Raw genomic sequence first — 24,419 nt, forward strand, 5'->3', positions numbered from 1 at the left:
CTACTGATGAAAAGAGTGATAAGGGCTAAGTATTATTATGCTTCTCCTATTGTCTCCTGGGCCAGCAAGTCTACTTAATATGACTATCTTTCTTCCCATCCCCCTCCCACGCATGGTAATGAATTGCTCCCCTTAGTCAGCAGAGTCAGGTACTCTCTCAGTTGGTGGGGTGAGGGAAAAGATGGAGGAAAAATCGCTCTGCACCACACTCACTTTGTAATCCCTAATCAGAGTCCTCTGTGAGAAAAACTAATTTCCCAGCCTGTCTTGACGTGTGAAATAAAGTCATTCTTGAAAACAGGAGCTTGACAGGTCGCTTGTGAAATTTCATATTCAGCTAAAAATAAAATATCCATCCATTGATATTTCATTTAAAGGCAAAGGAAAACAAATCTATTGCCTGGTTGTTGGAATTTTTTCCCATTAGATATGGTCTTTCAAATACAGTGTGTACACAAATTAAGTAAAAGCTTTTCAGGACTCCAAACATTAGTGCCCTGCAGCAGGGAAAGATCACAGAATCAACTAGGATGCAAAAGACCTTTGAGATAATTGAGTCCAACTTATGACCCAACACCACTGTGTCCACCAGACCGTGGCACTGAGTGCCACGTTCACTCCTTTCCCAAACACCTCCAGAAGCTGTTGCTGCCATGTCCCTGGGCAGTCCATTCCTATGCCCAGTCACCCTTTCTGTGAAGAAATTCATCCTAATGTCCAACCTAAACCTCTCCTAGAGCAGCTTAACACTGTGTCCTCTTGCCCTATTGCCTGGGAGAAGAAACTGACTTCCACTTGTCTACAGCCTCCTGTCTGGGAGTTGTAGAGAGCAATGTAGAGGTTCCCCTTAACCTCTTCTTCTCCAGGCTAAATAACCCCAGGTTCCTCAGTCTTCCTCACAGGACTTGTGCTACCCTTCACCAGCTTCGTTGCCCCTTTCTGGACATACTCTAGCATCTCAATATCCTTCCTAAACTGGGGGGCTCAGAACTGCACACAGTATTTAAGGTGGAGCCTCACCAGTGCCAAGTATGGGGGAAGAATGACTTCCCTCGTCCTGCTGGCCACATTACTTCTGATACAGGCCAGGTGTCATTGGCCCTCTTAGCCACCTGGGCACACTGCTGGCTCATGTTCAGTCAGCTGTCAACCAGCACCCTCATATCCCTTTTTGGCTGGGCACTGTACAGCCACTCTGTCCCCAGCCTGTTTCACTGCAGGGGGGAATTGTGGTCAAAGTGCAGGACCCAGGGCCCCTTCTGTTGCTGGATTCAGTGCATCTATCCAGCCTGTCAATGCCCCTCTGCAGAGCATTCCTACCCTTCAACACTCCCCCACAACTTGGTGTCACCTGAATGTTTGCTGAGAGTGGACTCAACCCCCTCACCCAGATCATCAGTAAAATAGGACCGAGCCAAACACTGATCCCTGGAGGACACCACTGGTGACTGGCTGCCAGCTGAATGCAGCACCATTCCCTACCACACTCTGGGCCTGGCCGTCCAGCAGTTCTTAACTCAGCAAAGAGTGCTCCGGTTCAAGCAGGGGGCTGCCAGTTTTTCCAGGGGGATGCTGTGGGAGACAGTGTCAAAGACTTTGCTGAAGTTCAGGCAGACACAACCACAGCCTTCTCCACATCCACCAGATGGGTCATCTGGTCATCAAAGGAGATCAGCTTGGGTAGGCAGGACCTGCCCCTTCTAAATCCATGCTGGCTGAGTCTCATCCCTTGGCTGCCCTGTAGGTGCCATGTGATGGCAACTCAAGATGATCTGTTCCATAACCTTGCTGGGGACCAAGGTCAGGTTGACAGGCCTGGATTTTTCTAGACCCTTCTTCCAACCCTTCTGATGGATGTATGTTCACATTGGCACCTCCAGTCATCTGGGGTCTCTCCAGTGAGCCAGGACTGATGAAAAATGATGGAGAGAGGCTTGGCGAGCTCTTCTGCCAAATCCCTCATCATTTTAGGATGGATCCCATCTGGTCCCATAGACTTGTAACCTCCTGAGTGGCTCAGCAGGTCTCTTACTGCTTCTGCTTGGATTACAGGGGGGCTGTTCTGCTCCCTATCCTTGTCTACTAGCTCAGGTGTCCAACTGCTTCTCCCTAGAACAATATTCTTAGGAAAAGTTCTGTGAAGGACTGACCTTGCAGAATATATGCTTGAATTTCTTTTTCCTGCCAGCCCTATACATCTGCTCTCATTCAGTAGGTTACTAATCTCCACAGATGGTTAGACACCTTTTCCCTTCAAAACTGATGAATCTGGGCCTAATTCACCAAAGTCATTAAATTTTGTTTCACTTTAAGCTTAGTGAATCTCCTGCTGGAGGCAAACATACATTTAAGTACTTTAACAAAAGGGTGTCTCATGTGGGTGGACCTTTACATCTTCCTTAGCTCAAATGGAGCCAGGTAAAAGTTCTGGGCCAAAAAATATTTTTTAGAAATTTTTTATATTAAAGTTCCAGTGACTAAAGCTCTTGAGAATAAGAGATCTGAATGTGCAGATCCTATAAAATACCTTCCAAAATGCCAGCCATGCTGACAAAGATGCTTAAATGAGTAGGTTCTGCTGGATGGTCCTCCTTTGGGCAATGACTGTATTCCTAAGTGTCACCACAAAAATGGGTTTTCTTGTGGTAGAAATTTTGTGTTAGCACTGCCTTTGTGACTACAAAGCAGAGGTGGGAGGATGCTGACCTTCATTCAGCAAAGACAATCAGGGTAATATTTCCATGCAAGGATCCTTGATGTTAAGGCCTAAAATCCAAAGCAGGATTTCTTTGCTTTGGGTTCTGTCACCTCAGTCATTTGGCATGATGTCTCCTAAGTTTGAAAAAAATTTGGAATTTTTTTGGAGATTCCTATGTGGCTCTGTTGAAAAGAGAACTGTGGAATTAGACAGTGGAGTTTCATCCCAACCTGGGATTTTAGGCAAGCAAAAGAGAAGCTACTGTCCAATTAAACAGTAAAGCAGTGGGAATTTCAGCTAGGCAGAAATGTAATTACCCAGGCTGGAAGGTGACCAAAAGGCCAGGACTAACATCCCTCCCATCTTGTGAAATATGCTATTTTTTCTGAACTCAGGGCTTCAATTTCATGTCTCACCTGAAAGATGAGCAGGACAGCAGTCACTAGGAGCTATTTCCACTGTACAGTCCTGAGAGCTGGTTTAGACACTCTTGAGAGTGACAGAGATGGAGAGGGGAAAGGAAGCATTCATCCAGGACTGTAGTGATGGACCCTTTGATAATGCTACTCCCTCAGTAGAGAAGATTCTTCATGCAATGTCTAAGCAGAGAGAGTTGCTGCAGGTACTTCCCTTCACAGGTCTCCGGAGCTGTTAATTTATTTGGAGTGGAAGCGTGATTTAGGTTTTATTTGCCCATACACTACTTACCAGGTGTCTCTCAGAGCTAAAGTTATTGCTTTCCACAGGGCAACAGAATCATTGAGTCCTAGTGTCACTGTACCCAATTCTAATTAGGAAGAACTCAATATATAACCTGAGTGTTAGTATGCCTCTCGAATCAAAGCCAGGTATCTGAAAAACCTAAACTTAAAAGCAGAGTTCTTCAAGCACTTCTGCATTTTTCAGTTCGTTTATGAATGATAAAAGTCCTCACAAAATCATTAACCTTCTTTAATACATTATGAAGTAGGAGGTATTGTTACATTAAAAAATTAGAAATTCTTTCCTGATATTTAGGACTGTGAAAGCAGTATTCTTTTTTTTTTTTTTTTTTTGCCTATTTGAAGAAAAACACAGAAACCAGAATCCAAAAGAAAATGTTGTATAAGTCCCCTTTCCAATGAGAGCAACATGTATGAAAGATTAGGTATGTTTATTTCCATATTAACTAAAAGTATACTTCCCCTAGTATTTTTAAAAAATTATTATTACTATTAAGAACATATTTAGTAGCTTCAGCCCTATGAATTATCTTCCCTTTCAGTTAAACAAGAAAGGATGAAAATAAGAGAAGTGGAATTATTCCAGAGTCATAAAGTCAGTTGACCATTGTCAAAGCAAAGTAGCACCTCCACCATGTATGGAGATCCTGGTGAATCAGGACTCTACTCACAAGAGCTCCACACCTCTTTGGCAGCTCAGAACGAGGACATGAACAGCCTATGATGACTTGGGGAAAAAAAAGAGAGATGTTGAGGAAGGGCTGGCAAGCTGGCAGATACATTTCAGACATTCATATGACATAAAAGAACATTTCCATGGCACTGCATTACCAACAGCCTGCACATGACTGTGCCTCCCAGACACCTGTCATGCTGCAAGACTCCAGGCTATCGTGGTGTAAACAATATTGCTCAACTGAGAGAGTAAAAGATTTGAATTTTTGCAGCATGTTTAAACTGGAGATCTCCAAGCAGTGTCCAGCCATGGGCTGGACCAGATGAGCTCTAAAGATTGTTTCTAACCCAAACTTTTCCATGATTCCACAGTTAATTGAGAAAATATTCTGCTTTCAGGGAGGTGTCACCCATGCTTTAATACAGAGAAACAGATGGTCAGTTGAAACGAAGAAATAAAGTAAATTCAGTGAAGCACTCCTGAATTTTGGTGAAATAAGAAGTTGGTTTATGTTGAAGGATCTGCCGTTGCTGCATTACACTCCACAAAGACTGAAATATTCCACCTTCACAATCACTATTCCTGTGAGCACCCACCAAACAGACCTTTGGAATGGGAAGTCAAGCATGTTCCTCCGTGTGATTTCACTTGCCAGTGAACATCTGGGACAAAGACATCGGTGTCTGGTAGGATGCTTCACATTCATGAATTTGTGTGAGCTTGAACTGAGAGTCTTATTTGAAAGTCATTGTTTTGATTCCTTAAAGACATCTTTGTCCTCTAAAAATTAATTTTGAACTTTGCAAAACCCATTTCAATAATTGCTACTCCTTCACTAATGCTATGTTTTGGATAGAGACACCATTCTAGCAGTTATTAAGATCTTTCTGTTTTCCTCAAAAGAATATGTGTTATCAATCCTGACCACACACCTGAGCAAGGGTTGGAAGGAGTGAATTAAAGAGAAAAATTGAGAAGCATCCAGAGTGATTTAATGCAGATCCAGAGCCTACTTAACTATGTAGGAAGTTCCCACTGATATAAATGAGGCTTAGATCAAAAGATACAGGAAAAGAAAAGGAGGAAGAAAGAAATGCCCCCAAAGCAAGCAGAAGAGGTAAAGACAATGCTGACATCTTTAATCCTTATCAGAGGAAGGTGGTGATGCCCAGTGGAGCTACCTCCAGCAGGCCAGGAATTCCCTTGCCAGGCAGAGACTGTTTCATGTCTCCCAGGCTGGAGGCTTATCAGTGACTCTGATATCCAAGGAAGGTCATTGCTTTTGAATCATTTTATCCCCTCAAGTCCTAATCTCTCACAGATAAGACAAGGGTTGAGTGAAGCAAGAAATGCAGGGGCTGCTGTTGTCACCAGGACCTGGGCAACTCTCAGCAGTGGCATCATCCTGTTCCTACTTTCCCATGGCTACCTCCACAGATGCTGATTTAATTCCCAGCTCCCCTTAGACCTGTGGTGGATAGGTGAGTGCCAATCAATAATTTTTTTTCCCGGAATGAGGAAATGTGGCTCATAAGCAGTTATCATTTGTATCCTGTTTGGAAGGGGGTGAACGCTGCGGGTCAGAGGGAGCGGAGAAGCCCAGGGAAGATGTCCAGTGATGTCTGTCATGTCCCACAAGTCACTTCAGTGTCCTGCTGGATGACTGCATGGTTTTGGAGATGTAACCAGAGAAATGAAGGCCACCTTTGGTGCCAACATAATTCACACCTCATGTCAGGCAGCCAGGCTGCCTGGATCTCTGCTCTGGGACCCAGAAGCATGATGGATTAGTTAATTTATGAAACTATGGGAGAGGCAGGGAACACAGTCTTACAATTTTACTTTTTATAGGAAGAATTAAGGGAAATTATGACAACACTGGGAAACTGCTGTGCCAAAGCTTGTAGAGCAAGCAGTCTTGATAGAAGCAGTGGGATGGGGTCTATGAGCTTTTTCCTCCCTCCATCTGGAGGCCACTGTCCAACAAAAACCAAACATGAGCTATCAAGAGTTACTGAACTTTGGTGGTAAAAATGGCTGCAAACTAACATGTGTAGGTATTGCATGTCCACTGCTTTTTTCATCTTAAAAGACAGCACACATCTTTATAAACAGTGTTTAAGTAGCATATTCAAAAAAATCATTCATTACTGAAAAGAGGGCCAGGCCTGTTGCTGGTGACTTATTAATGGTTCCTAAGGTATTACTATTTTTTAATAGAAAGAATGGATATGCTGTGCTTTGCTCTGAGTTGAACAAGACAGCCTCTGTGTTGCCCAGAGATGTTGCAAGGAATGTGTGTTCTTTAGAGAATTCAAGATCAACAGAAAAGAGGAAAAAAAAAAGGGTCAGAGTTGACACCTCCATTTTCACTCCACAGCTTCTCTAAGATGAATTGCGTAAAACCAGACCTCAGCCTTCTGCATTACTTTGGACAGGTGGACTGACAGTGACAGTACCTCATTCTGCCCTAGACTTTGTGACTTTGGACAACTAACTTTCAGCCAAATTCAGATATGAGTCATGAAGGACACTTAGATGCTGGAGTTTCATCAACTTTCAGCCTGGATTACTTCTGAAAATCTCCTTTTTATGTTTCTGTGGTCATGTAAGGAAAAGTTTAATGGATTTTCCATTTCCTCTTTTAGTTTCAGGAAGAGGAAGCTCAAGGGGAGAGCTTATGGCTCTCTATGACTGCCTTAAAGGAAGTTATAGAGAGGTGGGGATTGGTCTTTCCTACTACACCTGCAGTGGAAGATCAGAGGAAATGGCCGTAAGTTGAGACAGGAGAGATCCAGACCACATATTAGAAAAAAATCACTGTTGGGGTTGTCAGGCATTGGAATAGGTAGCCCTGGTGTAGTCACCATCCCTGAAGGTGTTTTAAAGGCATCTGGATGATGTGGTTTAGGAGCCACAAAGGTGGTGCAGGGTTGATAGCTGGACCTAAAGATCTCTTCCAACTTTGATGATTCTGTGATGCTGTGATCCTATTTATCCTGTCAGCCTGAGGGGCTCTGTAACTGTGTCTCTACTGACTCTCACAATGTGGCTTTTATTAATTGAGAGCTTCAGCCCATACTGGAATTACAATGAGAGTAAATTTTGTTGGTTAATTAATGCTCTGAATCGTGGTCTGTTTAACTGTTATCTGTTTATACTATGGGTTTGTCTATGATTCTATTTATGTTACTGGGATGTATTGAAGACATTTTTGGGAAGGGAGGGGGTTAACTGAAGGCTTCAAGTTTGATATTCTTAATTCTATATTTTGCATATATCAATAAGTATTAAGATTTAGATTCTCAGCCAGGAACAAGAACTACTGTCACTTGGCTAAGAACAGGCTAAACATTAATTATGTAAAAGAATGGTTCACTCCTGTACATTGTATTATTGTTTCTTTTACTTCTCTCTTGTGTCTTGTCTATTAAAGAGACATTCAGATGACCTAATTGCAGGCATTTTGGGCATCCATGCTAAACACTCAGCTACTCAAGACAGTATCTCTCAGGTCCTAGACCCTCTCCATCAAGTGCCACAAAAGTCTAGATGACCTTGAAGTTTTATACTTTGACTGACACTTTGAAGTAATTCATCCAGCCAGGTTAACCCTGCCCTTTAGTTTGCAAACTACTGAGTATAGGAACTGTCCTGTCAGAGGTTTTTATGGTATTTAGCACACAGCAATTTTCTCTGGGAACAACAGTGACCACATTTCCAACAGTAGTAATCTGAGAGGATGCCTACTAAATTTTCTGGGAGGATGAAAAGAATGTTCTAGTCAATGTGAGACCTGCAAACATGTGGCTCCACACAGCCGGCTCACAGATTTGGATGGCTTCCTGAAGAACGTGTCCTGCTGGAAACAGAATGTACTACAGGTTTTAAACAGCAGCCTAACTACTCCAACTTTGTGGAAATGACAAATCCTTCTGAGCACTAAAGGCTGCCATGAGCCTGAGGGGAAAAGGGGAGTGTGCAGCTGGATGTGTGTGAGTATTTGTGAAGAAGGGAGGAGCAATGAGGAAAGTTTCTCCTATGAAAGAAATGATCTAATTTGAAGCAAGCCTCTCATGGGAAGAGCTGTGACAGAGGCTGCTCTGTTCCTGTTAATTTTCACAGTGCAGCTGTCAGCAGGTCTGTAAATAGTACTCTGCGAAGCCAACGCTTCCTATCCACACATCAACCATTCAATTAACAGAAGAACAGAAGAAGGAAATAAAGTGCACCACAGCCTTCTATCACGGCTTTGATGTTTTCCAGCAATTTATGAAAGTGTACACAAATCTAATTACAAGCCCCACTGCTTCCCATTTACATGGAGCTCCTCAAGTTCAGAGCTGTTTATATCAAAATAATTGTTAAAAATACCTCAGCTGATCTATGGCATTGTGGCCCCCCACTCACCGGAGCCACTAGGCTGCTCCTCCCAGGGAATTCCTGCCAACTCCAGTCGACTGCTGCTTTGGTGCAGGCTGCTTCTGCAAAATTTGCTTCCCCACCACTCTGTGAGAGCAAGCACCCAGGCTGCAGCTTCATCGTGTCCACAAAGGCCCATTGCCCTCCTTTGCTCCACCTGCTCAAAGCTCTTTCTGCAGGCTCTACACTGCTTTCCCCTCCACCCCTGATTCACCTAAATGTTCTCTGCTGTGTTAGTGGGGGTGAGCACAGCTGCTCGGCCAGCTCCCACCATGGGGCTGTGTCTGAAGGCAGCTTCACAGAGCTTTTGCAAAGTCGTATCTGCATGGTGGGAATGTGCAGCAATAACAGCAGCACTCATTAGTGTGAGCTGGGGTGGTTTCCTTGGTGCCTGAGCATCCAAAGCCAGGAAGATGAGAACCAGTGCCCTGTTTAGCCATTAGTTTGAAAGAGGCCACTGCACAGAACAAAGACACTTGTAAGTCCTGGCTTAGTGTGTGGCATCCCTGCTCATGTCAGGGTGTTGGAACTAGATGATCTTTAGGGTCCCTTCCTACCCAAACCATTCTACGATTCTTGGGACAAATAATCTCATATTTAAGTCACTCTTCCCTGATAAGCCAAACAAGTGATAAATTCCTTTATCTTAAATAATGAGAAAAAATCTCTTATGGTATGAGGAGATAGACAGTACATTGTCTAAGGAAAGAAGACAATATCACCTGACTGTTGCCCATATTTGGCTGGGAGTTTTTGTACTATGGCTGGACTTCCAAAGAACATGATGGACAGAGGCTCAAAATCAACTGCATTCAAGGTGTTATGCCATTCATATTTTCTTGCTTAATAAAAAGTGTAAAGTCCAACAACTAGAGATCTAATCCATATGTCATCTAACAGCACTGAGCAATAATTACATATTAAGATATAAGTGGTTTGTGAACCAAGATTTGGATTTGGTTTTGCCATTTATGTTGATAAGAGCTGCATGGAAAAATATTTAAATGAAAGTCCCCAAGTTAACAAAGTTGTGCATTGCAGTACTACAGTTTTTTCAAAGTTCAACTAAACTGAATATTTATCTGAAAGGCAGATGTCTGTTCATTGCTTGTATCCAAGTCTTACATTTTCCCTTTTCACAAAACCAAGGATTCTATCTGAAAAGTAATTTTCATTTCAGAAAATGTTCAGCCGGTCACAGATAGACTTGGGATGCTATAACCTGGATGCAGAGGAAATTCAGTGCTTTGACCAAGCTGCTGCACGCTTCTGTAGTAAAACAAAGAGAGAATTTGGCCTGTGTCTTAGGAGAAGCCACCTTGCAGAAGTCTGGAGGTCTTGATGGCCTTAAACATCATTAATTAAAGAAAAGTTATGGAATGAACATGGTGCTGACAATTAGTGTGTTAAGCAAGTTCACAGCACATCTGATGGAACAGGAGTCAGGGGATTCTGATGCAGGATGCCTGGTTTCTGAATCTCAGATCACTTTATCTGGACAACACACATCCAGGACAGATTTCAGGTCTCCCCACATAAGGTGTGAAGTGTTCACTTTAGGTTGCACTGACTATCTTTAGTTTTTTAAGCAGTATTGGTCCTTTTTTCCATTCTAAGTTACACTTGGGGTGAAGAACCACTATTTTGGAGCTGGAGAACACTAGAAAATTGATGCCTAAAATTAGCTAATTTGGGCTTGCCTATTAGTTTGACAGGTTTCAAAATCTATTTCTGTAAAATAAGATTTCTCTCATTTATTTCCCTCTATTGATTATAAGAGAAACTTAGATGACAAACTTAGATGACAGCCTCAGACAAGAGTTTCTTAACTTCTGGATGTCTCAAATTAGGTTAGATGAGCCCTACCTCAGGTATTCAGTCTGTTATTGAGTTATCCATTATAATGGGACAGGCATGCCCAGAAGGTGATATTGACCATCCTAGCAAAGAAAAAGTGAAGAATGTACATATGTCTGGAAATGTCTCTCTCTCCTTTCTGCAGGAATCCTAGAAGATATTTAGAGTAGGTCACAAACTTTCAGGCTGTTAAAGATAAGTCAAGCACATCACACTCTTCACTTCCTCTCACCCTTGTGCAGGAAATGTACACAGTAACAGTAATCTTTTATCCCTTCCAGGAATGAATTCATAACCAAAGAAATTTTGAATTGCCACAGTGGGTAAGATGGTGAAAAGAGGTGCAAAAATACTCTATTTTTTAACCCTGTGTAGCTTCTGGGTAGGATAATATTTGCTATGACTTAAATGTGCCTGATTCTGCCCTTCTATTCCAATCTCTCGAGGCCCCTCCTGCAGTGTTGCATCCAGCTCTGGGACCCCAAATATAGGAAGGACATGGACCTGTTGTATCAAGTACAAAGGAGACCAAAAAGATGCTCAGAGGGCTGGGGCACCTCTCCTGTGAAGACAGGCTGTGGGAGCTGGTGCTGTTCAGGGTGGAGAAGGCTCCGGGCAAACCTTGTAGCACCATACAGTGCCTAAAGGGCTACAGGAGATCTGGAGAGGGGCTTTTGACAAGGTCTGGAGTGGTAGTACAGAGGGGAATGGCTTCAGACTAAAAGAGGGCAGGCTAAGGTCTGCTCTTAGGAAGAAATTTGTTTCTGTGAGGGTGGTTAGGCAGTGCAGCCTGTTGCCCAGAGAAGCTGTGGGAGCTCCATCCCTGGCAGTGACCAAGAAGTGCTTGGATAAGGCCTTGACCAACCTAGTCCAGTTGAAAGTGTCTCTACTCCTGCTAATGGGCACGTAGATGATCTTTATGGTCCCTTTCAACCCGAACCATTCTATGATAGTTCAATGGAATTTTGGGAAGAATCTGTTCTGTGTGGGTGGATGGACAAGGCCACAGCTTAGATTTGTAAAATGTGTTCTGCAGAATGGTTCTTGAACATTTGGCTGTTGCCCAAATATGAAGACATGAGAGAAGGAGAAAATCAAGCTGAGGATGATGCCAAGGAAGGAGCATGACTGACAAGTAGGATGATAATATTGTTCACCGTGATTGAGAATGGAGGTGGAGGATAGAAAAGATTTTGGGAGGAAAAGTTCAAAGCTCAGTTTTATACATATTGAGCTTGTTCTGACAGTTAAATGTCGACCAGGAGATGCTGGAAAGATGGACCAAGATTTTGGGTTGGACAGGAGTCAGTCCTGAAGCAGAAAAATTAGATCTTCAAGCTGTCACTACAGCAATAGCAGCTGAATTTTTGTTGGTGGAAAAGGCTGTTAGGGAAAAGGCTTGGATGAGGAAGAGAAGAGAATGATAGGAAGAGACCTGTTTATGTCCTCATATGGATGGGAAACAGAGATAGGAGGGGATGGAGTAATCAAAGCTAAAAGTACGGGGCTTATAATTGCTGTAAATATATTATAAATACAAGTAAAAGTGCATGAAGGTTATGATCTTTTATAAAGGATGATACAGAGATCCAGTAAAACACTCTCATAAAGTTGATGAGATATATATTTCTGATAGAAAATATGATCTAAAAAGACAAAAAGGAAGCTCTCTTGATAGGTAGATATAGAATGAACTTTGTGTCTGCTCAAAAGTAGGGGATTTGGGCAGCTTATTTCCGAAGGAAATTATGTAAAAGTTGGATGGATTTATACTTGTTGGATCCTTAGGAGGAACAAGTGCCTTGTATAAAGAAATGGGCTTATAATGGCTGATGGTCAGGCACTTGTCCAAGCTAAGGTTAATTAAAAAAAAAAAAAAAAAAAGGAAAAAAAACAAAGGAACTTTCATAAAAGAAAGTTGCCTTTTGAAACTATTAGGCAACATATGTTGTGTGAACAGGAAGTCACAGTAGAGCAATAATCCTGACAGCTGTGGAGAAACAGGAGTCTGCCGCAGGAACGAACGGCTTGAGACCTGACAGGAATGATGATGGATGCCCTGCTGGTGGTACACGAGGACAAACCAAGAGATGCTGAAATTGGCTGAACCACAGGAGCAATGCTGGGCTGGCATCGCAACCGGGCAAACGAGGCCAGTCCTGGTGGCAAGAGGAATGGAAGGGGGCTGAAGGAAGATGGCAGAAATGCCCCCCTCCTTCCCAAGCACGGTGGGCTGCGTCGGCATCTCACCACGAGGTGGCTGCATTTCCCTGTGAACGTCCAAGCAACACCGCACACCCCAAAGTACCACGAAAACAAGAATGGGCACAGAGATCCTGGTAGGATTTGGCCTATTTCATTCGAAGAACCGTAGAAATTTTGAGCCACCGTGGGGAAAAACCTGTTGTGCTCCTCGTGGTTCATTGAGTTTTGGTCACTCCGCACGTCCTCATGGGTCTGCAAAGACGTGGTCGAAGTGTTGTGCCTGCTTGTAGCTCATAGGAGACACAAGGCAACACCATGTAACTTAGCCTATAATGAAGAGGAGGAAATTAATTTCCTCCTTACTTTTTTTTTGAACTGTGACTATGTACTGTGAGGTTCAGCCAATCCATGGAAATTTGTAAAGCCGTGGAAACTTGATTCTGAGTCTGGGATGGGCATCTAGTAAAGGATAAATTGTGTTGCTTTTTCAGATGCCAAGGTCTGGTTATTAAAGAATATGTTTATACGTTTAATATATATACATATATTTGAGGCAGATAAGTCAAGAGTACAAAGGGTCCCACAAAATTGTCCCATGAAGTGGCCAAATTCTCAGGTGTTTTGTATATCCTATACTCAGGTGAAACCATGAGGATGGAGTCATAAGTAGTTTCCAGGTGGTTTTGAGATGAGTATGTTTTTGTAATCCAAAGTGTTCTGAAAGTAGGAAAGGCAAGGTCTGTAAGGGAAGGAATAATGGTATTTTGGGTATACTAGATCTAGATAAAATCTTTAATTCTCCTTGTGTTTTGTCTGTTTTCTCATGTCTCCCTCTGGCAGAGTCACAGGAATTTGCAGGTTTTTTGGGATGAGGACTGACTTTTTTTAATAAACCTCTATGTGGTACCTTACCCTACTGAATTGAAATTCCTGATGTCAGTTTATAGATGTTATCACTTTGTATCAAAGTCACTAAAAGTCACCTCTTTAGCCTGTCTCAGGCAAGATGTCCATAATATATCAGCATTTGATGTCAGCATCAGGCCCGACATCTGGTTTTGTTAAAAGGAGCCTTCTAGGAAGAGACTCTTAAAAGTATTTAAGTACTACAAAATGTGGAGATCCCATCTTTGAGAAGACTCCTTTTGGTACCATCACTGGTAAATATTTGCCATTTTTAAACTGATTTGTCTAAGATGGGGTTCCAAGAAATGAGATCTTGATGGTTTGCTAGTTTTAGAAATCTTTCTGCTTGTAAAGAGTTTTCCATTTTCATCCCTGCAAAGATCTAGAGAAAATCTGTCGGGCCTACTTTAAATTTATTTGGATAAATTCATGAATTTACATTAGAGTCTCTTATTGAAAGGGAGATTTTACACTCTCAAATATTTTTAATTGAGCTTTCTTGTATCTTTTCCAAGTTGTCAGCATGCTTCTTAGCCTTCCATGATTTACACTGTGAATAATTAGTAATAAAAATATTACACTATTATAATAAACCAAAACAAGTTACACCAGATTTCTTGTCCTACTGACAGTGGAATGCCTTTCACTCTTGTCTCTCTTATGATGGTGCACAAATATCTATTTACATAGAAAATGCAACCCCATTTCTATTTTATTGAATGATCAATATTGAAACCCCATATGACTAGAAATTTGTGCAAGTGGACTGATCCCTCAGATGTTTCCTGGAAGATCCAGTAATTGGTCTGACACACTTTCAAAGGGCAGGTGTAGGGGACCAGACCTATTCCTAGGTTGGTACCTTTGTGGCAGCAGTGAAAGGTGCCTGTCACTGTTGTGGTTTGTCTCTAGCTCCTACTACCATTATGTGATCATGCTTCTCTCTGCTGAGTGCTGGCAAAAAGGTCTTTTTCCTTTGCCTAAAGGCAAGGACTCTCTGAGGAAGGAAAATGGAGAAACCCTTGGACACAGTTTTTACTTGATTCATCCTTCTGAAACTTGAAAGGTTGTGAGTCTGACCCGAAGTTTTTGGAATATGTGACCCGTATGCCTTTTTTTTTCAGGTCGTCATAATAACTGCTGGTGACAGAATACAGCACCAACAGGGGTTCTGTACCTGTGAGGAACGACAGTGTCATCCCAGCCTTTCCTCTTAGGACTTAAGCACACCCAAGGCACTGGATGGGGCCGTGGAAGATGAGCTGCAGAGCACAGATAAATAATTTCTTTCCCTCAATCAATCCACAGGGCAGCCAGGGCTGGCCAAATTCTCACTTTCCTGTGTTACAGAGCTACTCACCGGCATTGTTTGGCTGCCATGCAACGCATTGATGGCAGCTTGGGCCTCTGCATGAGAAGAGTATTTCACAAATGCACACCCTGGAAGAGGAAAAAGAAGAGTGTAAGAAAGTTTGCATGGATATTATGCAATTCCATCTAGCTAAGTAGCCTGTCCTCAGAACTAACCAATGACATAACAAAAAAAAAAGTGTCCTGGTCCTTTTCCAGAGTCCAGACATCAGCAGTCTGAGGACCTCCTAAGGCTATGCTGCTTCCAGAATTCCCACATTGTTGTAATTAAGTACCAACAGACACAAACTTAGCAAGTACATCTTGAATCTAGTCATGTTTTGACCTCCACAGCTTTCCACGGCAGAACCTTGCACAGTTTTACAATTTACTGAGTGAAAAAGCTGTTTCTTTTATTTGTATTAGACTTAAAGCAGAGTGCTCCTCCCTCTGTGGTTATGAGAAAAAATATGGAAGCATGTGCAAGTTATTGGAAAGCTGCACGTACTTGATACAAGCAACCACAGGACAAATGTACAGAAGGCATTCAAGTTTCTCCAAACACACAAGGTACCTCATCATATCACTGCTTGGTTGAGCACTGTGACAGACTGCCCCAAGCTCGTCTTGGCTCCCAGCCACTTAGGTCTGGCAAAGCATGAGACACCTTCTGGTGAAGTAGCAGGGGTGGGAGAGGTACCCATGTGTTGATTACCATCTTGTCACCACTAAAACTTGAATCTTAGTTTTTCATTGCTGCAAAGTCAGTGCCTGTGTAGGTGTTCTCTTCTGGACACTAGGGGAATGTGGGCAGTGTTCCTCTGGCCTGTATTGCTGTGTGGGGAATCTCACACCAAACTCTTACAGAAGGTTTTAGGGCAGAAAAGTGCATCTATGGATATGTGCTGGAGTGCAAAAATGATCAACACTTCAAAAGGGTTACATGCATTTCTAGGGTGGGGAAAAACATTGCAAACACTCCCAGCTACAAGCAAACTGACTCAGAGATGGGAAGGGTAATTTCCATATGCTAAGGCAGTTTTTGGAACAGACTGGGAGAGATCTGAGAAGTTTTGGCTTCCATCCCCTTCTATTACTACCAACGACTTTTGAGCTTTTAATCAATTTGTAAAGCCCTCTCTGTTTCCCTGAAGAGGTGCAGATTGCAGGGCACAGGAGGCCAGTCCTGACAGTGGGATGACTTTCCTTCAGCCCCTTTGCAGCATCTTTAGGAGGTCTTCATACCCTTTTGGATCCCTACAGTGCAGGATGGAAAATTAAGCAATACAACTTGCAAAATAGAAGAATGAATCCCAAAGGTCCCAATAATCACTGCAGGCTGATAGAAGTGAGATTGAAGAAAGTAGTGATAGCCCCTTCTGAAAATAATGCACACATATAAAATATCTTACAGCTCACTTTGAGGGCTGTTCACTTTGCATCACCCTCTCAGCACTGTACTCAGGCTGTATTTCAGGAAAGGCCCAATGATTATTGCTAATAGTTGGATCTAATTTATAAGTAGCTGAGAGGAGACAATCATGAGAAAATGAGATAGATAAACTTCAGCTGGAAACAATAGGGATCAATTATGTCATAATCCCAGCCCAGCATTCCCAGGCCCCTGAGATACTGCGTCTTCCTCTTCATTAATCAGAGATAATCCAGAATTAGGATGTTTAATTATTTGCAGAGATTCTTTTGTACTTTCTGTCTCTAAAAGGAAGATGCTGATTAGCAAATATATAAAAGCTTTCCAGTTCCAGTCACCAATTTAATTTAGAGCAGGATTTTTGGCTGTGATGCTGCTGTCATGTCGAAGGCTTCACTCTTGTCAGTTGAAATTCACCCCTGTGCTGAGGGTCCTGATGGATCAGTGGAGCTGGATAAAGGTGGGAATAAAGTGAGTAGCAGGCATTTATCTTGTTTAATGCCCAGGATGCTAATGGGATCTCTGCTACTGCTTTCTATTAACTACTTCCAGTAGATTTTGTGGTAGAAGGATGAGTGAAAACACAAGTTTTACTGGTGTAAATGGCAAGGCAATAGCAGAGATCCTAACATTTTGTCCTTTTTGTTTGTGCATTCAATCGGATGGCTTCTGTATACAACACCAAAAGTGCACATAATCTTCCTCCCCATTGTCACCAGAACTGCCTCCAGGAGCTGGTGAGCTGAGGATGTGAGTCATGTCACTCTTCTCAGAACAATGGTGTCTTTTTGACAGGAGCAACTCTGGAGAATGAAGGGATTTTGACACACACAGAGATATAACCTCTGCTGAACAGGGTGGTACATGTGCTTAAGGTTTTCTTGTTCTTTTGCTTCCAGACTAGTGCCAGAAGGCCTGGCCTGACTGTTTTGTCAGCTTGGAGGAGACTGCAGAATCAGGCCCTAGGATTGTAATTGTTGGTGGTAAGGCTCTTCTTGTGGAGGGTGCTGCTGGAAATTTTTACTTTCTGAGTTATTGTGGCAGACTGCTGAATGGGGAAAAAATTAAAAAGGGAAAAAGAATAGCTGTGCAGGGAGCAACAGCAATGAAGATTTTGCGTCCTTCTGGATCCACTTCAGGTCCCTCACCTGAGAACTCCTCACTCCTACGTGAACCCTGGTGAGCTTTACCTGGAGTAGTGCAGAATCACTCCATCCTCTCCCAGGAAAGACAGGTGCTGCATTCCCCTTCAGGGTGAGAAATTTCTCAGTCCCAGCTCTTCTGCCACTTGCTTACCTGCTCCAGCCACTGCTCCTAGCACTGAGACTCATGCAGGAGGTATTTCTGCAGACCCTGAAGGCCATGCCCCATGACTCAGGAGAGCACCCAGGGCTTCAGGAAAAGCTTGGGCAGCTTTTTGGCTATGCCTGGACTGTGACAGGATTAAACTGGGGAGCTGCAACCCAGCTTCTGAGAGCAGTGCTTGCACTGAGATACCTGAAGGTTGTAGAGGCTCCCCACAGGGATACCTGGTGGGCTGGGTAGGATTTAAGTGCCTGGGATCTGACTGGTACCTAGAATTTTGACAATCTGCTTAAATCTCAACTTAGGTAGAATTTAAGCCTTATGGGTTTTAGCCAAAATAAGTAGTTCACGAGCAATGTGTGTCACATATTGGTTTCTAGCAGATGGAAAACATTACAGACCAGGAACAAAATTGTGGGGGTTGTGGCTTGCCTGGCTGTCTCTTAAGATAAGGGCACTAGCCTTAAGTTTTCCATTGGATTGACTGCTCTGTGTGCATGTGTACATGCACGAAACTGTGTGTGTGTAAATTAGGATCTTCACATTCTCAGTAAATAGCACCAGCAAATGGAAGCTGGTAATATTAACTCTGCCAAGGCTCAGTATTGATCCTGAACAGCTTAGTGAAACGTCAGCCCAAGACTGCAGCCTGCTAGCACTAATAATTAAACTGGTTAGCAATATGGAGCTGCCACTCAGATTCTGTCTTATAATGAAATTGTTCTAGAAGGAAAAAAAAAGATACAGCAAGTATGAAGATAAGTCTGTGGGCTGGATCTCCTCTGGAATTTGTTTCTTACAGAACTCAGACTTTATTTCCTTTATTATTACTCTGTTTAACTCCTTTGTCATTAGGTTCCATTCTGTGGAAGCAGGCAGACTTTTTTTTTTCTTTTCCCCAATTTACTCATTTGTACAGTGAATGACATGCTTAACTGTCTGCTGTTATGACTTTTGGAGCATCTCTAGGACATCTTAGCCTACAACTTCCCCATGGACCAGCCCCTGTCTGTGGATGTTGTGCAAATAAAGTAACCACAAAACTGAAAAAAGGTGCCCACAGCTTATTTTCAGCCATTTATATCAGGAAGACTGAGCTGTGCTGATGTGTATTGAGCAGCTATGAGGCTGGTGTAAAGTATTTTTTTGGCCACCAGTGATTTTATTGAATAACAATATCTTTCTCCAGTGCATCACTGTGATTTGGATTTTTTTGTCTTGCTGTTGCAAAAATGTGCTGGTTAATGTTGTCACTTGTCAAAATATCTGGTGAGATAAGAACTGTGTTGGCAGGACTGGCCTCTTCTCTGGTGTTGCACATGCCAACACAGTTTATGCCATATTATATGCAGATCAATATTTAATGGACACATTATACTGCCAGGAGGAGAGGGTTTCCTATTCAGATTGAAGTTACTTTGTCTAGAGACTTATGGGGGGAAAATATGACCTTCCTGCACAAGAGAGAATCCTCATTCTCACACCTGGGCTGTAGCAGAGGGTCTTTTATGCTATCCAGATTAAAAAAAAGTGTCAGGAGGAAAGGCATGTAGTTTTGCAATGAGGTATTTGCGTGTTTCAAACAGTAAATGTGTAATGAGTGTAATATTTAAACTGGCACCTTTACCCTTGCAGCTGCAATCACTGACTGGTATGAGTTCCATGCAAAGAGCAGATGAAGTAGGGAAAGACCTGGGATTGGTAGATGAGAGATAAACAGAGGCTGTGATGGAGCCAGCTAGTCAAGATGTAAAGTGCCAATACTGGCTTTTTTAAAAGAAAGAGTCATCCTGTTCAATGGGGTGGGAAAAGCACACCTTGAGTGAATGTTGTGTGTTCAGAGGGGAGGCTTCAGTTTGGTTGTGGTGAGACACAGGCAGTTGGAGACGTGTGTTTTATAACGTGATCAGCTTCTTCCTCTCACACAGGAGCAGAGAATGACAAGCAGAGCAAAAATATGACCCCTCCTAAAGTTAAGAGGTGCTGTTCTGGGGGTTGCATGGTACTTTTGTCTCACCAGAAAATGTATACACAAAGACCAGTGTCTAGCTCAACACAAGCCATCCCTTACCTTTGCTGTTGCCATCGGGTCCCCGAAGGATTGTGCACTCCTCAATGTTGCCAAACGCCTCGAATAGCCTGCGCACATCATCTTCTGACTGCTGCTTATTGAGCATGCCCACAAAGAGTTTTCTGTCTTCTGGAACAAAATAAAGAGATGCTTACCATATTTCAGGGGGGATGTGAAAGCCAAGACGGCTCAGTATCACATGCAACACAACCAGTGACTTCACCAAGGTGACACATCTCAGAAGCTGCTAGCCTTTTCAGATGGCTGGGCCGAAAAACCTTAACAGCGTCTGCGTGAGTACTTGAAAATAATGCAGCAAATTTTGGAAAACCCAAACCTTCAAACAACAAACAAAAATGGTTTGTTTATATATAAAATCTTTGTCTTAAAATCTAGGCACCAAAGTCTTCCAAATCAGCTTCTCCTGATCAGTTTATGCAGTCGGTTTGCAGCAACTGAAACGGTAACATTGCTCAGACTGCAATCCAAGTGGAATGTGATAAATATAGCATATTGGAACTGAGTCCAAATGAAAAATAACATAAGTTAGTAGCCCTTGCAATACTAAATAAGTTGCACAAAAAAAAAATGTATAACATAAGCTTTTTAAAATCAGGATATAACAGAAGTTGCAGACTGTAAACTGGAGATTTGTCATTCATGCCCACTCAGAAACATGTATCTACAAGTTTGGATTAGGTTTTTAATACATTTATAAAGTTCTTTTGAAATAAGCCCAAAGTTTTTGAAACTTAAATTGTGTTTTGAAAGATAAAGTTCACTTATACGATTGCTAATATCTGAGATAGCTTAGGCAGGTGGTATTTCATGGCAAAGCAGGATGTTTTCTGCAAGTGGATGATTGCATTTTGAACAAGGATGCTCAATGTGACCCAGCCATGGCACTCACAGCACAGAGAGCCAAACGTGTCCTGGGTTGCATCCAGAGCCCCGTGGGCAGCAGGGCAGGGAGGGGATTCTGCCCCTCTGCTCTGCTCTGCTGAGACCCACCTGGAGCACTGCATCCAGAGCTGGGGTCCAGCACAGGAGGGACAGGGACCTGCTGGAGTGAGCCCAGAGGAGGAATTGGAACTAAATGATCTTCTGGGTCCCTTACAACCCAAACTATTCTATGATTTATACCTGGACTTAAACCAAGTTTGGGGATCTACAAGAGGTGCCTCCAGAAAATATTGGTGAAAACAAACAATTGTCAGAAGAATCTCAGAGAGAGCTGAGTGGCACCTCTCAATCAGGTTTCTGTTCAAAGACTACTACCATTACACCCAGAAAGAAAGGAAATTTGCATAGTTTACACCGTGTATGTAAACAGGCCATTTACACATGATTCATAAATGTCTTATTTACGATTCATTAAACACTATGTAAATGTGTGAACCAAGCGGGTTTTTTCAGAGTATGTTATAGAGCAGACATAACTAATTTGAATAAATATATGTAAATATCTAAATATATTTTTTAAAATTAATTTTTTTTTTAGTGTACATGTTAACCTGAAGCTGAACAAAACATTGGTTTGCAATAGCCCCTTTCTGGCTGACTAATTGGGCAATTCATGTCACTTTTGTTCACTGAGAAATCACTGGAGTAGGCAATCTGCTCTGCTTCAACCAGTGTTTGATCAAAATTCCCCTCTCCAAGATGCACCTGCACATTGGCAAATTACTTTACAGCCTTGGATATGAATAATTTTTCATGCAGTGGCTATTGAATGAGGATATTAGGAGTTTTCAACCCTGCAGTCAAGTTATCCACAACAACCAAAAGTGTACTTCCCACAGAAAAGCAGGAATTATGTTGCTTTCATCTAGGCTGCAGATCTGGTAGGAAAAATGGGTTTACAGAGACACAGGTGCACTTGTGACAAGTCAGAAAAACAGAAATAGCCTACTGACAGACCTGTAAAAGCAAGAAATATTCCTACTGTATGTTGGAATTGATTATGTAGAGAGACGTTTTGCAGTCTTTGCTGGTAAAAAAAATTCAGATTGTAGTGGTGCCCAAAGCCCCACCTAACCCCATGCAGCGTGTAAGTTGTCTCCACCTCACAACATGATGATTTGGACATGTGAAAGACTTATTTTTCCCAATGGCCAAAGTATCCTGTGAAAGAGACTCCAAGGTGCAAGGCAGAAGCCTTAGAGAAGCAGCTACTCAAGTTCACAGTCTGCTCTGGGGAGTATCTTTCAGTCTAGGGCATGGCAGAACCTTAGGAAATGAGCCCAGTCCAAAGGTTTTCCAGATATTGGAAGAAAACCCACCTAGAAAATGGGACCAGCTTCCTGGAAGATATCTTGAGAAGGGAGCAGATCAGCAGGAAAGGACTAGGAACATGACTGGCAAAAGGTTTTGCCTTGAAACTTCGAGTCTGTTAAATATTCCAGCATAACAGAAGAGTGTTATATTGTGCTTTATACAGCTTCCCCTGTTTCAAATAAGCTGCATCAGCAAAAACACTCCTATAGCTGTGTAACTGTTTTCACCAGGCTTTGTGCTAATATAAATGTATCATTTAAAAAAAAAAAAAAAACCAACAAAAAAACCCAAAAAAAAACCCAAACCAAAAAACCAAAAAAAAAAACCAACAAAAAAAACCCCAGAACCACATCCATCCTCTGTCAGCAAAACTCTCTAGTGTGCAACTGGCCTGAAACTGCCTTGTCTGGTCTAGTTTATGCAAGCCAAAAGCAGGTGTTTTAGGAAGCACTAAAATTATTACTTTTGCATCCCCCCGACCTCCATCTTTGCAGTACACTGGGTTTGTACTGGCTGGCAGATGATGTGGTGCCTTTGTGAGCTGCCCATGAGATAGTCATGGACCATCAGGAACAGGCTCTGCCAAAGGGGAGGATCATCTTCCCCAGGAACTGTTGGTCCAGGGGAGTTGGAGTGAAGGGCATCCCCATGGACAGCCACTGGTTGGGCATCACCTCCAACTCTATTTCCAAATCAGCATCCTGACTCCTTCTTGAAAAACAGCACCCTGCATAGTTAGGGGAATTATTTGTCATATCTACCAACTGCAAACTCTACGCAATCACACACTAGACTGATAAAAAATGAGTCAATTTAACAAGTTTTTTACTTTCAGTAGTTTCTATAACAAAGTACTGCATTTGCCTCTCATATCCCAGCTCTTCCAGGGACCTCAACACTCTTTTAACGACACTCTTCACATATCCTGAGTAGAAAAAGTGAGGGAAGAATCCAGCAGAAATGACCATTCAACATGTTCCAGGACTTGGCTAATGAGTTTATCCTCTTAATAGTCCTTTATGAGCCTCTTACACCCTAAGCATCATCATACACTAATCTTCCACATCACAAAAAAAAACCCCAAAACTGACATGCCATGCACCAAGACAATTACTTCTGATTTGTAAACATGTCTAAATAAAGCCATGAGTTTGCTTCATGAAGAAAATGAAGGAGGGCATGTGCTGATGTCATCAAGGTGTGTCTTGAGCACGTGTGCACACAACTGGTGCTCCTCACCAGGTGTTTCCAGTGTCCTCTAGTGAGATTTGAGGGCACTACAGCCTACAAAATCCGAGTTTTAGGCTGCACACGAGCCTGGAGCAGTTCTACATCAGGCTGTCCCTAAGCTCTGCCTGCCTGTAGGGTCTGTCTCTACTCACAATAGGCTTCCCATCACCATCCTCAGTTCCATGCTTCCTCCTTTTTCAGTGACACATTGTTCTAGCTACATGTGTTTCAGGATCCATACCTGAATTTCAGAGCACTGGGCAGACTCAGTCCCTATCTCCTCCACTGCCAGGCTCAATGTGCAATGCCATTTCAGACTGTGGGACTGTGCTGCAAAACCTTCACTCCAGGCTTCCTAAGACCTGGGTCCCAGACCAAACTGAGTCAAGGAGAACACAAAAATCACTGTCCAGGGCAGAAGAGAAGGATGAAAAGAGGCCAGGCATGACCCCATGACCTGGGGTGTCCCCAACATGATCTGTGGACACGACTTTGTGCTCCAACCTAAATTGGCCTGTGGCCATGGAGAGGCAGCTGTACCTTGCAGTACCACTCAGTCTTGCTCAATGGAGATGGGCACCCAGGAGGAGCATCCTCCATCTCCTTCCTATAGGGGAATGAAGGCAGTGAGCTTACTCAGCATATCCAAGAACAGGTGTGATGAAAGAAGCTTATTCCATGTAGTCTCCTCAAAGCCACACATGGCTGTGCATCCAGTATTGATTCATATCTGAGCATCTTCCCTTTGCTTTTTTGAGGAGCAACCTGTCCACATTTCTATTACATTCTCCCAAGTCACAATTTCAGTTCCTATCTCATCTGAGGACTCCTCACTTACATTGCTGCAGCAACAGCCCTAACACTAGCTCCACTATGAGCAGAGACATGGCCCTGCAACATTGCAACTGAATATGGTATCCACATAAGCCTCTTCCCTTCATGTTTTTGTCTTCCCTCATGATTGTACGTGATTGACATTATCAGTCTTTTTCTACAAGCTGGTTACATCATGCCCACTTTGCCATGGAAATATGCAACCATGGGTGGATATTTTTGTATGTGGTGGCATCCAGGAGAGCTAAAGAGGTTTTTGCTAATGAATTCTGATAATAATGAAATTAAGTTCCTCTCAGGTCTGCCTCATTTTGCCATAAACAAGTCACAACAGTGACAGAAGTTAGCACCCCAAGATCCTCACAGGAGGACAGGAAGGAAGAGAAAGACCACTTTTGCAATGGCAAATCATTAATCCCAGAGATGTCCCTTTG

The 24,419-nt window shown here is 42.7% G+C and overlaps 1 protein-coding gene across 32 annotated transcripts in view; it reads right to left on the reverse strand.

Moving 5' to 3' along the window:
- Positions 1 to 24,419, reverse strand: part of CELF4 (CUGBP Elav-like family member 4) — a 670,482-nt gene that overhangs the window by 59,829 nt on the left and 586,234 nt on the right. For 17 of the 32 annotated variants that reach the window (XM_062512653.1, XM_062512649.1, XM_062512632.1 and 14 more), the window contains 2 exons: positions 19,645 to 19,773; positions 14,847 to 14,926 (listed from right to left, as the gene is read on the reverse strand). In XM_062512653.1, coding sequence (XP_062368637.1) covers positions 14,847 to 14,926; positions 19,645 to 19,773 — 209 coding nt within the window. The remainder of the gene's footprint in view (positions 1 to 14,846; positions 14,927 to 19,644; positions 19,774 to 24,419) is intronic. The other 15 variants (XM_062512652.1, XM_062512635.1, XM_062512623.1 and 12 more) reach the window with 1 other exon arrangement.

The sequence above is a fragment of the Cinclus cinclus genome, chromosome Z (genome assembly GCF_963662255.1).
Source record: "Cinclus cinclus chromosome Z, bCinCin1.1, whole genome shotgun sequence".
NCBI classification, from domain to species: domain Eukaryota; kingdom Metazoa; phylum Chordata; class Aves; order Passeriformes; family Cinclidae; genus Cinclus; species Cinclus cinclus.